General features: G+C 37.6%; 1 protein-coding gene across 3 annotated transcripts in view; it reads right to left on the bottom strand.

Annotated features, from left to right (window-relative positions):
- Nucleotides 1-17155, bottom strand: part of LOC127653181 (double C2-like domain-containing protein alpha) — a 42337-nt gene that overhangs the window by 15512 nt on the left and 9670 nt on the right. For all 3 annotated transcript variants that reach the window (XM_052139759.1, XM_052139761.1, XM_052139758.1), the window contains 5 exons: nt 15362-15441; nt 15094-15168; nt 12742-12851; nt 11460-11586; nt 5308-5367 (listed from right to left, as the gene is read on the bottom strand). In XM_052139759.1, the coding sequence (XP_051995719.1) occupies nt 5308-5367; nt 11460-11586; nt 12742-12851; nt 15094-15168; nt 15362-15441 (452 nt within the window). The remainder of the gene's footprint in view (nt 1-5307; nt 5368-11459; nt 11587-12741; nt 12852-15093; nt 15169-15361; nt 15442-17155) is intronic.

The following is a 17155-nucleotide window of genomic DNA, read 5'->3' on the forward strand; positions in this document are numbered from 1 at the left end:
TTAAACGTTGAGGTCAGTTGCAATTGTTCCAGTGTCTCACTTTAATGTTTTAGTGCCAATTGTCAGATATGTAGAGTTTGCAGGAGGGCAGACAATTGTGCAATATTAAGGTGAAAATGCATACTTAGCATAAGAAGAATAGATATCATGTTCACTATTTGCATAAATGTGAAATGTTAGCTGTGATAAAGCAATTTTATATAGAAAAATGGTTTCAACATGTCTTGTTTTATGTTTAAATACTTAAATCCTAGTCTAATATGCAGAGACAACTGCAACTGGCACCAAAGACTAAGTAATCCATTTGCAGGTTGATTTCTTCAAGAAGTGTAAACACTGGCCCTGTGACACTTTAAAAACATTGTTCTGCTTGTTTGAGGATCCAGACCAGCTTGACACAGCAACACTGGTTCAACCAAGGACACTCAGAGAGTAAAAGAGTAGCGAAAGTGCCATAGAAGTGCCAACAAATAACGTGGTTACTTCAGTAAATATGCTTTTTACGTAAAATTTGCTTTTGCAACTCTATCGGTTAGGTTTAGGTATTGGATTAAGGCCCAGGTATAATTTTGCGCTTTCCAGATTGGATCGTGCCTGGACGACCGCAATGTACTTCTGAGTATACTTTTCTTTCTACGCGAGCAAACACAAACAGCAAGTGATACTCTTTTAGTACAGTTATTGGCCAGCGTATGTGCAGATGACACGCACAGCTGAGGACCGCAATCTAGGCAGCAAGCAGTCAAAAAGTCGGCTGTGCTAATTTACGTCACACATACTGAGCGCGGAGCGATCCGCAGCGAGCACACCTTTAGGGTAAGGATATCTGTTATGTTCACCTCTCTTTTATCTTTTTGAACACTATTGGTTAGGTTTAGGCTAAAGCTTTAGATTAGGGAAGTGCATTTTACTCATTAAAACATCCATCTAATATTCACCTTAAAAACGTCTGATTACGACACCATTTCACTCGCTTTTGGTGCCCCCCACTGGATATTTCAATGGGAAACTGCTGCCAAACGTGTAATGAAGCGTGTATTTTTGTTGGTAAAACGTTGCCATTGTCACGTAAATTTCACAAAATCAGGCTGTTATTTTCGCAATTCTGTTTGGTGTCTAGATGTGCAAAAATTACTAATAAGCTTACAAGGTTGTTCAAGTGTGATCAAATAGTGTGGTAATGCATTGCATAAAGAATTATGGCACGAGTCCTGCAGAGGACAAGCGTCGACGCGTGAATGGAAAGTGTCATAATTAAATGGTTGCTATAGCAATCATGTTTTTCATTTGTTTTTTATGAGATCAGGCTGGAAAATACACATTTCAATTTAGATATCAAACAGTCAATACAAACACAAACTTCACATAAATAGATTAGATATTTTTGCAAGAAAATTCTGCAGTGTTTTAGTCATTTGAGGGCTTTCACAAATTAGCCACAAAGATGAATCCGTTTAACATGGGTTTAAATGTTTTAGCTTGAATTGCCTGGGCTTTTGGCTTTTGGGTTCTATTAAGGTTTTAAACTAATGACCCTCATCATGCAGACTCACTAATGATAATGAGGGGGAGTAACCAGAAGGTAAACAGGTGCGCAATGAGACCAGTGCCGCACACACACATACACACAGCTGCTAAGCTTTCATATTCAGATTTGCGTGATTAGAAGGCAGATGGCGTGGCACCAGTCATCAGCCTTCACCAGAAACTGTATGTGTGCCAGATATGACACCAAATCAAGAGCTTGAAATTAACATTGTGACTGTTGCACCATAAATCTTGTCTGTGGCTGTGCAATTTTTTTCATCTCTGGGGTATGAACTCTGTAGTGGTTCATCAATATGGGTTTCTTAATGATGCACACTTTCAAAAGAGCACTGTGGTCGACAGCTTATATTATATTATATTATATTATACAATTCAATGACAGCAAATAAGATGTAGCTTTTACAAAATTAAATAAACAAATATTATCACAATGTTTTAAAGTTAAAAACTTTTTAAAGTTAAGAAAATGTGCATTATCCATTGGCAAAGACGTGTATATGTCTTTGAACTGTTATGGGCCATATACTCAGGACTGGTTGTGTTTAACATGTTAAACTGACATCCTTGACCATTGTGACACATCTAGCTATTTTTCAGCATCTCACACCATGAGCGCTGTGTTTTAGCCATGACAAGTTAAAAATAAGTTTAACTTTTAAAAACTTGTCTCGAGACATCTGCATGCTATTTACTTTCCTCAGCACAACATCACTGTTTTTAATAATAATAATAAAAAACACACACACATCCCTTATTCACCTCATGCACCAGAGAAACTAGCGTGCAGTCATCTTGAAAATTTTGTCTTGGAGCTTCCGTTATAGCGTTTCCATATAGATATCGATGGTATTGATGTCAAAATGTAATAAGCTAGCAAAGTGGATTTACAGGTCAGTGATGTCAAAAGCTATCATGAGCATTTTAAAGTGTTCAGGGGATGTCATAACAACTGGAAGCAGATTTTAAAACAAGAGTACTTTATAATACACAAGATCCTACCTTCAAGTTGTGGACACACTGATGTGCCTTTGTGCTCATGAAACTTCAAGAGACAACCCAAAGTCATGAAAAATATCTCTGTATGACACCTCTGACCATCTTTTCATGTCAATCACACATCGTGCATTTTATTTTATATTCCATTTACAACCATTTTAATCACATTTAAGCAACTGAAAAATAGGGTGACAAATTAATATTAAAAAGTAAAATTTAAATTTTCTTTAATGTTATGAACTTGCATGTTATAATACGAGCTGTCAATGTTGGAATTTTCATGTTAACTACACATTTTAACACAAATTATTAACAGTAAATTAAGCAGAATTACACATATAACAATTAAACGCTTGTATTATGAAAAAGTGCAGTGTGTCATAGCTGTCTGAATGTGATCTGCCAGCTCCAATTGACCTCCGCAGGTGTTGGAAATTTTCTGTCACATTTACAGTGACATGGATTTTGTAGACTCACACCATCAGCTCTTGGTTAAAATACTTTCTATACACCCACATGTACTCCATTTTTTATATCTCAGTATCTTCAATACAAACAGGAAGTTAGATGACAAAATTTAGAAGAGCAGAGCACTGAAAATGGGCGGGGCTGAATAAGGTGAATAAACAAGCAAAATACCACTGCTGTTAATCAGCCAATTGGCCTATAATCTCACAATTGCCAAATATCGGCCATTATATCAGTCTATCACTAATTCTTTCTGTTCTTCCTCCACGTTTTACTTGTATTTCCATTTCTTTCCCTCTGGTATTCAGCTCTGCTTTCTTTTTGCAACCCAGCGCCAGAGCCAGAACCATCACTCTCACTCACTGTGATCGCTCAAAGCAGTTCAGCAGTTTTCCCCTGTCAATTCTTGTTCTCTTCCCCCAGAGGTCTGCAAGTGTGTTGACTGTCACTCATCTTGCACCCTCTGTCCATTCATAACCCTGTAACCTCTCCCTCCCTTTCTTCATCTTTTCTATCTACTGTATGCCGTCTGTGCCTTTCTTTTTTCCTCCCTAATCTCTCTACTTCCTTTGAAACTGTTATTATTTGGGTCCCCTGAAATTTCTGGCGCTTTCAGTTGGGTGGCAAATCTGCTTCCTCTGTCCTCTCAAATGTACCTTCTATCACTTCATTTATGAAAGAGTCGAGAAACAGAGTGCAAGAGGGAGGGATAAAGGAGAATATAAAGATAAAGAATATATTAAAGGAATAGTTCACATAACATTTTTAATTCTTCCATCATTTACTTGTGTTTTTTCAAACATTTGAATTTCTTTCTTCCACTGGAAACAAAAGGAGAAGTTTTGCAGAATGTTGCTGCTTGTTTCCTTAAATTGTAAGTAAATGGTGACATGGGGCTGTCGAGCTTAAAAAAAAAAAATCTAAAGCACCATTAAAGTAATTTAAATGTGGTCCATACAACTCATGTCCTATATGTGACATTAAGCTGTTATAGCCACAACATAAACGTAATATTACAACTTATATCTGCACAGACAGTGAAGCAGTTGAACAGACGCACTAGTCAGAATGCATAACCGCTGTTTCCTTAAAATGCGCTATGCATAACGCAATTGCGTTTTTGTCATTTAGCACATTATCGTCAACTAAAATGTGATTTTTTTCCCGAATAAAATGGCATATCGTTTTAGATGACAACAATAACACATTTTAGGTGATGATAATGTTGCAAAATGACAAAAACATGAGTAAAATGGGCTAAAAGTAATGAATCTGACATAATGAAATATTGAATACATTTTCATCAAAAGACAACAATTATGACTAAAATAAAAAACTGTGTAAAAAGTAACACTGACAATGGCTTTGTGTAAGGAAATTTAAGCTGTTACTGACGGATGATCTTCCACTCCACCATAGCTCTCAAATCTCATTTACATTCAGAAGACTTTATATTGCACATTTGTCATATAGACTACTGTAATGGTACTTTTATGGTGCTAGTTTACCATTTTTGGAGCTTGACCGCTCCTGGTCACAATTCACCTCCATTGTATGAAAATGAGCAGCGTAAACATATGTTCTTGTCAAAGGAAGAAATGAAATCATTGAGCTTTGGAACCTGATGATGATAGAATTAAACATTTTGTGTTTACTATCTCTTTAAATTAAAAGAAAAGGCTCTGAATTGTCTCAAAATTCACCATTAATGTTTCAGCAGTGTGAAGTTGTCAACACTGGCCATTGATAACATAGTTTCTGGACAACACTAAATTGAATATAACAAATAGTTTCTTATCTCTCTGGGGCCCACAATGCAGTTTGGCTAATCTTATCCTTTATTTATGGATGTCACATTCGTTCTTGGTGTCAGACAGAACAGGGATTTGCTGCAACATGAAATGCGTACATCCAATACATGCCCTTTCCTTATCCGACCCCGTTCTCCTCTCGTGATCCACCATGTGTCTTCTTTACTTTCCAGTATTTCTCATTGTGGGGCGCCTAACATGTTGAGAACCGTTTTGTATGATAATGAAAATGCTAATAGATTTCTTCCATCCCTCTTATAATGTGCTCAATGTTCTTATTGAAATGCAAATGAGTTTAGATCCCAATGTGTAAACATTTGAGAGTGTGAGAGCATTAATCAGCAGGCAATTATCAGTTTGAAATATTTAAAACCTCATTGCAAACTCACATGCAGAAATGTCAGTGCATTATTATTATTATTATTTTCATTAAGAGAAAGAGAGGGAGATAGAACAGATGGTTTTGAGGTTGTAAGGAGAGTACCTCTCTTAAGTAACAGGAAATCCCTCGCAGGGCTGCCCCCATGGCTGTAGGAGAGGGAAGCTGGCAGAAAGACAGAGACAGAGATAGTTATGATAGTTTAGTGAACACAAATGGAAAGCAAATGTTAAAGCTCTGTAAAGGTTTTGGCTGTACATCATTAATGGCAGAACCATTGGAGATTCTCTTAGTAGATTCACGTATTGCTCCAGATCAGGAGCCAGTGTGGTCGATTATTCAATAACAGATATTGATCCAAACTTTCTTAGTGCTTTTACAGTCAGACATCAAATCCCCATTTCTGATCACTGCCAAACAGCGCTTTACTTGAAACAACCATGTGAAAAGACCAACAATCCTCCCCTTGTATCTGAAAAACTGTTTCCTCTGTAACCCAAATTCAAATGGATCCAATCCAACCTTTACATTTCAAAGAAAACATGAATAATTCTATTATGTTAAAAATTATGGATGATTTTGTCCACTGATTTCACCCCAGATTCCACTGGAATAAATTTAGCAACAAACAACCGTAATCATTTATTTGAAACATTGGCTCATTTATCTAACATTAAAAAGCAAATATACAGTGCATCCGGAAAGTATTCACATCGCTTCACTTTTTCCACATTTTGTTATGTTACAGCCTTATTCCAAAATGGATTACATGCATTATTTTCCTAAAAAATCTACAAACGATACCCCATAATGACAACGTGAAAGAAGTTTGTTTGAAATCTTTGCAAATTTATAAAAAAAATTTTAAAAACAAATCACATGTACATAAGTATTCACAGCCTTTACCATGACACTCAAAATTGAGCTCAGGTGCTTCCTGTTTCCACTAATCATCCTTGAGATGTTTCTACAACTTGAGAGTCCACCTGTGGTAAATTCAGTTGATTGGACATGATTTGGAAAGGCACACACCTGTCTATATAAGGTCCCACAGTTAACAGTGCATGTCAGAGCACAAACCAAGCCATGAAGTCCAAGGAATTCTGTAGACCTCCGAGACAGGATTGTATGGAGGCACAGATCTGGGGAAGGGTACAGAAAAATGTCTGCAGCATTGAAGGTCCCAATGAGCACAGTGGCCTCCATCATCCGTAAATGGAAGAAGTTTGGAACCACCAGGACTCTTCCTAGAGCTGGCCGCCCAGCCAAACTGAGCGAAGGGCAAAGGGCCTTAGTCAGGGAGGTGACCAAGAATCCGATGGTCACTCTGATAGAGCTGAAGCATTTCTTTGTGGAGAGAGGAGAACCTTCCAGAAGAACAACCATCTCTGCAGCACTCCACCAATCAGGCCTGTATGGTAGAGTGTCCAGACGGAAGCCAGTCCTCAGTAAAAGGCACATAACAGACTGCCTGGAGTTTGCCAAAAGGCACCTGAAGGACTCTCAGACCATGAGAAACAAAATTCTCTGGTCTGATGAAACAAAGATTGAACTCTTTGGCCTGAATGGCAAGTGTCATGTCTGGAGGAAACCAGGCACCGCTCATTACCTGGCCAATACCATCCCTACAGTGAAGCATGGTGGTGGTAACATCATGCTGTGGGGATGTTTTTCAGCGGCAGGAACTGGGAGACTAGTCAGTAATACAGCGATGTACAGAGACATCCTTGATGAAAACCTGCTCCAGAGCACTCTGGACCTCAGACTGGGGCAAAGGTTCATCTTCCAACAGGACAACGACCCTAAGCACACAGCCAAGATAACAAAGGAGTGGCTACGGGACAACTCTGTGAATGTCCTTGAGTGGCCCAGCCAGAGACCAGACTTGAACCCGATTGAACATCTCTGGAGTGATCTGAAAATGGCTGCGCACCAACACTCCCCATCCAACCTGATGGAGCTTGAGAGGTCCTGCAAAGAATAATGGGAGAAACTGCCCAAAAATAGGTGTGCCAAGCTTCATACATAAAAAGACTTGAGGCTGTGATTTTTTTAAATTTATTTTTTAATTAAATTTGCAGAAATGTTAAGATTTCAAACAAACTTCTTTCACGTTGTCATTGTGTGGTATTGTTTGTAGAATTTTGAGGAAAATAATGAATTTAATCCATTTTGGAATAAGGCTGTAACATAACACAATGTGGAAAAAGTGAAGCGCTGTGAATACTTTCCGGATGCACTGTATTTATAAAACATTTATAGGTTTTATAATGAATGTAAATGTTTCAGAAAAGAACGAAGAAAGCTTTCTAACAAAAAACATAATGAACAAGACAATAAGGGTTGTAGAATTACAAAAGACTGATATGCAACAAAATAGAAACATATTTCAAATCCAAAATTGACTAAATTAATGAATCAATACACCAAAACACTTTTTGGAATCTCTACAGAAATTTGAAACCCCAAATCAGAAATGTCACTTCAGAGTGGGTCAATTTGGAAATCTTAAAAAAGATTTTTTCAAGACATTTAACCCACAGACCTCAACATTTACATATACATTTACATTTATGCATTTGGCAGACGCTTTTATCCAAAGCGACTTACCCATATTACAGGGACAATCCCCCTGGAGCAACCTGGAGTTAAGTGCCTTGCTCAAGGACACAATGGTGGTGGCTGTGGGGCTCGAACCAGCAACCTTCTGTTTACCAGATTACCAGTTATGTGCTTTAGACCACTACACCACCACCACTTCAGGGTTGAGGATTACCTCAACCAGCCTCAAAGAAAAATAAAGCAAAAACTAGAAGAGTTAAACAAAACAATTAAAAATTATCAAAATCCATTGGAAAACTTTATAACAATGTCAGAAATAACAGAGCATATAAAAATGTTAATTAAAGAAAGCATGTGGACAAGACATCATTAGCAACGAAATGCATAATCAAAGCGTTAGTCAAAATATTTGATCTATTTTATTTTTGGCCTTATAAATATGACCCCAATAATTACCGCTGCATTTGCGTGGGCAGTGCCCTACGAAAGTTATTCTGCAGTATAAATATAGAATAAATAGCTGCATAGTCGCATTCATTTCAAAACACAACATTCTAAATACATCACAAATTGGCTTTTTACCAAAACAGCACACATCCGACCACATTTATTCTCTTCATGCTCTAATTTACAAAAACATCAATGACAAACAAAGAAACATATTTGCATGTTTTATAGATAAAAAAAAAAAAAAGCATTCAATTCAATTTGGCATGATGGTTTATTTTGCAAACCTCTTCAAATTGGCATTGGCAGAAAAAACATTTGATATTATGCAATCCCTGTACGCAAACAGTAAAAGTGCAATTAAAATGAGGAATCACAGAACAGTATTCTTCCAGCAGGGATGTGGATTGAGACAGGGATGCAGTCTGAGTCCAACTCTATTTAACATATATCTATATAAATGATTTTGCTGCAGCTCTGGAGCCGTCCAGTATCCCTGGCCTTGCGCTACATGACACTGAGTTCAACTGTCTGCTGTCTGCAGATGATTTAGTCCTGCTCTCTCCCACCGCAGAGAGTCTTCAGTAGAGCTTGTCCCTGCTGGAGAAGTACTGTCAGGAGCCCTTACAGTCAACCTGGATAAAACCAGAGTCATGGTTTTCCAGAAGAAGAAGGCCAGATCTCAGGGAACAAATACCAGTTCACCTAAAGAGGAGAGGTACTACACCACAGCACCAGCTACAGTTATCTGGGCATTGAGATCAGTGCATCTGGGGGTTCGGTCTGGCTGTAAAAGCATTGAGTGAAAAGGCTCGGAGGGCATTTTATGCAATTAAATCACGATTCGGCCATATGAAATAACCAATTAAAACATGTATTCAATTATACAACTCAATCATTAAAGCAATTCTATTATATAGATGTGAAATTTAGGGACCAGCCTTAAAGTTTCAAAATTGTGATAAAACTGCAGTTGAAACATTACATTTATGCATTTGGCAGACGCTTTTATCCAAAGTGACTTACAGTGCAATTATTACAGGGACAATCCCCCCAGAACAACCTGGAGTTAAGTGCCTTGCTCAAGGACACAATGGTGGTGGCCGTGGGGTTAGAACCAGCAACAATCTGATTAACAGCCCTGTGCTTTTAGCCACTACGCCACCACCACTCCAGTCCACCCATCTCTGGGCATAAATTAGAAACAATTCAGTTCAGTTCAGTGGTGGCTCAGTGGTTGAGGCTAAGGGTTACTGACCAGAAGGTCAGGGTTCAAGCCCCAGCACCACCAAGATGCCACTGTTGGGCCCTTGAGCAAGGCCCTTAACTCCAGGTTGCTCCGGGGGGATTGTCCCTGAAATAATTGCACTGTAAGTTGCTTTGGATAAAAGTGTCTGCCAAATCCATAAATGTAAATGTAGTTAATAAAACTCAAAATGTGACTGACTCCAGGTACAACTCTAAAAACATCTTTAAAGACATTGATAAAAAAAATCGAAAAGATGCTCATGATAAAACATTAAAAACTACAATATTATTTGTCCCTAAATATAACCACACAATTGGCAAACTACCTATAAATTAAACAACTTGAAGAAAGAAAAATGGTCTCAAAATGCAGATTAAGTGATCATGATCTAGAAATAGAGAGAGAAAGCCTGCACACAGACACTGTGACCTAAACCAAATAGAGGATGAGAAACACTTTCTTCTCAACTGTCCCAAGAACCACTCTGAGAGAAATATTTTCCCCCAAATTTGAAACACTGAATCTATCATTCCTTATACTCTGTGATACAGAGAAAATCCCCTATACTTGGAGAGGAGGACAGCACAGCCGCACTAGCTGCTAAATATGTGTCTGCTATTCACACGGTTAGACATGACTAATTCACTGTATACATTTAATATATACATATTGTATATATTCTCCTATTTTACACACACACACATATATACTGTATATATATGACTTTTTGTTCTATTTAATCATTCTTAGTATTTAAATATTAACATTTTCTTCTTTTTTTATTACCACTAATTGTATTTATTATTGTATTATAATCTTATTTTAAACTGTTTGAATAACAATACTATTCTCCAATTGTCATCTGAATTGATAAAAAGGAGAGATAAAGTTAGCATTTGAATGTGAGACTCTCTAAGTATTTTTAATTTAACATAAGTATTTGTTTCTCAAAGGACTGGACTCAAATGAGTCTCTGCCTCAGAAGGCATGCCTGTGGGCCGCTCACAGTCCGTTCACTGACCATCTGATACATATAAAACTGGGAGGAGCTTTCTCAATCTTTCAAGCTCTAATCTGATTTGCTAACTTTCAGGGGCACATTAAAGGAACAATCCGGGTTTAATACAAGTTCAACGCAGTCGACAGCATTTGTTGGCATAATGTTGATTACAACAAAAAAATATTTTGACTCAACCCTCCTTTTCTTTAAAGAAGCAAATAACAAAGTTACAGTGAGGCACTTGTTCCCTGTAATGGGGCCAATTTTTGGAGGGTTTAAAGGCATAAATATGAAGCTTATAACTTACACTTAATTAATTAATTCTCCTGTTAAAACAATTTTTTACAGTCGTTTTAGGGTTTGTTGACATTACATCGTCATTGAACCAATTTTATCACAATGAAATCATGTTAACATGCATATTGTTTATGTCTTGTGGCTTTACTTTTGGTACAGTGAGTATTTTAACATTTACAGATTGGCCCCATTCACTTCCATTGCAAGTGCCTCACCGGAACCCGGATTTTGGCTTTTTTTAAAGTCAAGACAAACAAAATTTTTGTGGTAATCAACATTATGCCACAAATGCTGTTGATTGAGCTTAACTTGTATAGAGCCTGGAATATTTCTTTAATGCATGGCTTACATGGTCTGAATCCCCTTCTCCAAGGGAGGCCCCACCCTTTTAACGTTCACAGGAAGAGCGCATGTAAACGCTTTCAGCAAAACGCAGAGATGATTTGCAACAGTGAAGGCCGTCCGTACAGTGTAGCGTATGTTCATAGAATATGAACTTTGAATTTAGAATTTTGAATATTAATTTTGTTTTCCGTTTCCAAACATCAGCGTTTTCCAAGCACGATTTACTGGAGAGCATTTTCTATAGTCATTCAGGTGTGGATGAAAGGCATAAACATTGCAAAATCTATATGTTTTTAAACTAAAATGTATTAGTGTAAATGTGGCCTCAAACTGACCGTGTGTGTATGTGTGTCTTACAGGCGGTGGATGTTCTAAACACGTGTAGAAATGTTTCGTCTGGTCTGGTTTCACACGTCTTAGGGCCACACGAGACTCCCCAATGAACTCATTATGAGTCAGTTTATCCTCATCGCATACTGATAACCTGAGAAAAACAACAACACAGAGAAAACAAAGAAATGGAGTGTGTTATTCAATTAAATTGGAAGAACAACAAAGATAAACATAAAAGTTTAAAGGTAGTATGGGTGAACGTGATAACCACACCATCCCCAGATCAGCTAGAGCTGAAAACGGCTCAGACAGATATGTATATTTATGAATGGGATTAGGGTGATATTTCTGGCTCTAACAGTTTGGTCTGAAGTAAGCACCTTTTTCTTTTTTCAAAGATTTGCTTGCGTGTTTGTAGAACTGACACCCTCCTCTGCTCCTGTACTCTCCTTAGAAATAAACGAATAAATGACTTTTCTCTAACTCCTGTCACGCTGTCATTTAAAAAATAAACAGCAGTCCCAGTGCCAGGTTTCCAGGGGATATTGTTCATTTATAACGTGAGTACACAGGTAATTTTCTGAGGATAATCGCAGAAAAACTGGAGTGCTACAGCAGTCACTCCTCCTCTTGCTAGTGTAACCGGCCTTGCTCGCCCCGCTCTGAACGGTACTCAAAGCAGCATCTCCGGCGTGGGAGGTGGGCAGGTGCACTAACAAGGAGGCTAAAGGCTACAGCCTCTAGCGTCAGTCACTAGTGTACCTCTTGAGGTCAGGAGAGTGAGGTTTATACGCATTCCACAGCTATCTACCAGTTGGCTCCCATTACACTCACCCCCCAAACCTCACTCCCATCCGGGTCACGGCACCATTGTAACCGGCCCTTGTCGCACCGCTCCGATTGTGACTCGAACCGGCGTGGGAGGCAGGTGCGCTAACGAGGAGGCTAAAGGCTACAGCCTCTAGCATCAATCGCTAATGCACCTCTTGAGGTTAGGAGAGTGAGGTTTATACACAGCACAGCTATCTACCAGCTGGCTCCCATTACACAAGGAATCTTGGAGTGGACTGTTCAGTTCTACAAAAGTTTCAGGCTAAATATATGCTGACTTGCCAAGATGCTGACAATGGTAGGAACTCCCAGAAACTAAATTATTCCTAAAGGTCTATAAGGAGGAAGGTCTGCTTCCTCTGCTGACACACACCTACTGTCAGAGACATATCCAGCATACTGTAGATTTACTGTCCGTATAAAGAGTCTCCCATAAAATTAGATGGACTCACCGAAGTACAAATTGTTTACTAACCTCAGGGTTTTTCTGTGCATATCCTCTTCTGTGATACCAATATAAGTCAGAGTCTCATTCCAAACTGGATTTAGTGAATTGCGTACTGTTTTGGTTTTGAGTTTATTAGCCTGACAGATACAAAGAGAGAAGAAAAAAGATAGAAAGCCAGGTGGTATAAAACAAACATTTTCAACTTATGCAATGTTATTAATGCAACAAATATATAAATAAGACATTGAACAGTAACAAAAATATTGGGAATTGTTTGATATCCTAATACTTTGATGAATGAATTATTAATTCACTAAGAAAAAAAGTGTTTTATCTTTCTTTAATGTATAATACCAAACATTACATAACAAGCTTATTTAGATGCAATCAAGTTGTAACTTGTAAGGTGATACATTTTAATGTTACCATTACAATACAATCTACATTTAGAAGCTTGTTCTGATACGATGAAAATACGAACACAGTAGCTCAAGTGGTACAGTGCAGCACTTGCGATGCAAAGGACTGGGATATGAGTCCTGAAGATCACTTGAGTTGACACGTGAGCCAAAAGTGTCAAAGAATAAACACAAAATGACGTGGTTCTTTCAGCAATTGCATTTTTCATCTGACATTTGCTTTTATGACACTATCACCTATAGGTTTTGGGTAGGGAGGCATTTGATTAACCTTCTTTAATGTTCTCATGAACATTATGTGACAATATGGAATTAATTATGTGCCATTGGGATTTGAACTTGAATTTTAGGACATGAATTTGAACATGTTTACTTGAACTTGAAATTTGCAGTTTTGAACTTATGCCATTGGGACTTGAATCTGAACATGTTTACTTGGACTTGAATTACATCAAACCCGAAATTCAAATGTTCTTGGCACAAATTCAGATTGTTAAATTCAGATTACATTTTTAATATACCGATTCAGGTTTTATTTTCAGATTCGGGGAAATTTGACAAAGACAACTGGTAGATAGCTAAGGAAGAGTAATCAAGCCTGTATGTAATCAAACTCCTTCTTAACCAATCACAATGAAGCTCACAGTTCACATATAGAAAAGTAAGAGTCTGCTGTGAAAAAGTGCCCACGTGGGATTATGGCTGAATGAGAGCCACCACCACCTCCCTATAGCATATATTACTTGTTCTGCCATGATGCAAACTCTAGAAGTAATTAGTGTGATTTGTAAACAGGCTGTTTGATGCATGAAATAAATGTTTATCAGTCATCTGATTTCTGAAATGCTTACCTTTCTTTATCAGATCAACAGTTTTGTAACTACAAGGCAGGAAGGTAATCTTTGCTGCTGTTTTTTTTTTTTAAATGCTCTGCATAACACCCAGGGGATACATTAATCTTTGCTATTTTTTCATGAGCCAACCAGCTACCATTTAAGTTAATACTAGATTGCTCATTAAGTAGTAAGTAAGGTCTAGATATGTGGAAATAGTAGATATGTGCCAACAAACATTCTAGCTACCAAACTCACTTTTACTAGTATAGTACACAGATTTAGTATACTTAATGCCACAAGAGATATGGATGTCATCAAAATTGTGTCTCAAGCCGCGGTCTTCCGAGTACAGAATCCAACACTCTATGAGGTGATCTACTACAGAAGCTAATCACATTGGATTTAAATGTAGGTCTTTAATACAAGCGATAAAATCCTAACATAGCAGTGTGAGTAATAGTGCAAAAAATAAGTCACTGTACTCATGATTTATGTGAAAGTGAATAAAAGGCAGAGTTGTTGAAGCACCTTTAGTGTTAATTTCACCAGGAAACTGCGATGAAATGTAGAATTCGACACGTAAACTTCAGTTGGCCAAAATGTAATTATAGTAATGTTCATTCTATTATACTATGTTGGATTTCCCCTTAGAACTGCTGCAATATGTGTAAAGAAGAATTGCTAAAGTAGTAGATATTCCAGGGAAACTTCACCACTTTTGTACGCCATGTTGCAATTATGAAATTATAAATTATTATGTGAAAACAAACACTTAAGTATACCAGGGTTACTCATTCCTGCTTCTGTAGAGCCACTTTCCTACAGAGTTTAGTTCCAGCTCACACCTAAAGTTGAATTAGTTCCAATGAAACACCCAAATCAGCTAATTATGGTCTTTGGGTTTATTTGAAAATTACAGACAGGTGTGGCTGGAGTATAGTTAGAACTAAGCCACAAGAAGTTGGCTCCCCAGGAGTAGGAATGAGTAACCCTGACTTAAAGGGGACAGACCTATAGAAATATGAGTGTGGTAACCTATGGTGGTTAACCATTCACACCCTGAATAAAAACTGACATCATGCACCAAAGTGTTAATTGTCCCACAGAATCTAAAATTTGCCCACCTTGCATGCTCCTGGGAGAAGGTGAAGTTTAACATAAGGATCTGACAGGCCATTGAAATCCATAGGTTTCAGACCCTATACAAAAAAAAAAAACGAGACATTTTATTAGACAGAACTGCTGAATTAAATATTTATAGATACACTGGAATGGAGCCCTGTTGAAGTAGAACAAACTGCTAAAGGGTAAATCACCAGCCGGTTTTTGGAGTGTGAGTCACGAATAGGTGTGAGTGTGTAGTGAACTGCACAGATGTGAGACGGACGTTACCTTGGCTCTGATAATGGTACAGTGGAGTGAACTTGTCGCTCTCTCATACCTCAGTTCAAACTCTAACGTCCCCAGTGCCGCTACAAAAAAAAAAAAAAAGTATAAGATAGCACAGATGTTAACAACACTGCCATATACCACAAAGCTTCACAGAAAGCAGTTAAAATTACCCATTATGGAATGCAATTAGGCGGCAGATGGATAACAATGTTGCGAATGGGGAAAAACATCATAATACTTCTGTAAGAATTCTTGGATGAAAAATAAACATAGAATGCATAATACAGGTTTAATATTGCACCACTATAAATATTCTAATTCACACCTCATTCATGCCTGAAATTCAAAAATAACAACAGAAATACTGGCAAATATTACCTTATATGGACTAATAACTTATTGATAAAATGTTATAAATATGTAACCACTCTAGATTTTGTACACACATTGGGGAGGACAGAGTTGTCATATGGGGATGTTCTCACAAGGGCTATATCAGCAACTGTAAGGTTTTGAGTCAAAAGTCCACTTACACAAATGCTTGTTTTCTCTAGCAGTGATTGTATGTTGGTTTCAAACACTAAGTTCAAAACTGTATATTAGATTAATTTTGTGAAATTTGTAAAATTCCAATATTATCATATTTTTGTAATTGCTGTTGTGTAAACAAGTGAACACAGTAAAACCACTTTGGATAAGTCTGATTTTAACCAAAAACCTTTTTCTGTGTAAGGGTATTTTTTATGAATGTTTGGTTGGGCCACCATACATTGTGCCGATCACTGTAGGTAGCAAATTGTACCCATGTACAACACTTTAAAGGATTATGCACATTCTATCTTGTAGTCCTTCTACTTTGGAATTGAACAAATGTGTGTGTATGGCCAAGGAGGTGATTGTCAACTGCTCATCCCAGATGTGTATGAATTTCTTTCTTCTGCAGAACACAAATTAAGATTCTTTGAAAAATATGTAGGTCCTCAAAATGCAAGTGAATCGGTCCCAAAACTTTGAAGATCCAAAAGCACATGAAGGCAGCATAAAAGTAATCTGTAAGACTCCAGCTGTTTAATCCTTGCCTTCAGTAGCTAAATGATAGGAGTGGGTGAGAAACAGATGAATATTGAATTCCTTTTTTCTATTAGTCTACACTGTCAGTATCAAATTCTTCTTTTGTTTTTGGTGATTCACAATCTTCGTGCATATTGCATCTACTGGGTAGGGAGGAGAATGTACATGTTGTCACAAAAGGTCAAGGTCCATAAATTAATTGATGAATAAGATGTTTCCCTTGGGTGGACAATGTCCCTTTATAAACGATTTATTGATCATTTTCTCACCCACATTATCATCTTGCTATAAGATATGGATTAAACCAATGGAGTCTTATGAATGAATTTCTTGCTACCTTAGAAGATTTTGGAACATTTTGTGTCCCATTCACTTGCAGTGAAGCACTTGAAGACCTACAGAGCTGAAATATTCTTCTAAAAATCTTCACAGAAGAAAAAGTCATACACATTTGTGATGGCATGAGGGTGAATTTACGATGACAGATTGTTATCCCTTTAAACATTAGATATCTGAGTTACCGTAGTAAGTTGTAAGTTTGAACCAGTCTGGCCATTCTCCATTCTCCACCTCTCTTATCAAAAAGGCATTTCCGTCCACAGAGCTGCCACTCACTGGATGTTTATTGTTTTTGGTACCATTCTGAATAAACTCTAGGGACTGTTGTGCATGAAAATCCCAGGAGATCAGCAGTTACAGATCACTGAGATCAAATTTTTTTTC

This window comes from Xyrauchen texanus, chromosome 12 (assembly GCF_025860055.1).
Source record: "Xyrauchen texanus isolate HMW12.3.18 chromosome 12, RBS_HiC_50CHRs, whole genome shotgun sequence".
Taxonomy (NCBI): domain Eukaryota; kingdom Metazoa; phylum Chordata; class Actinopteri; order Cypriniformes; family Catostomidae; genus Xyrauchen; species Xyrauchen texanus.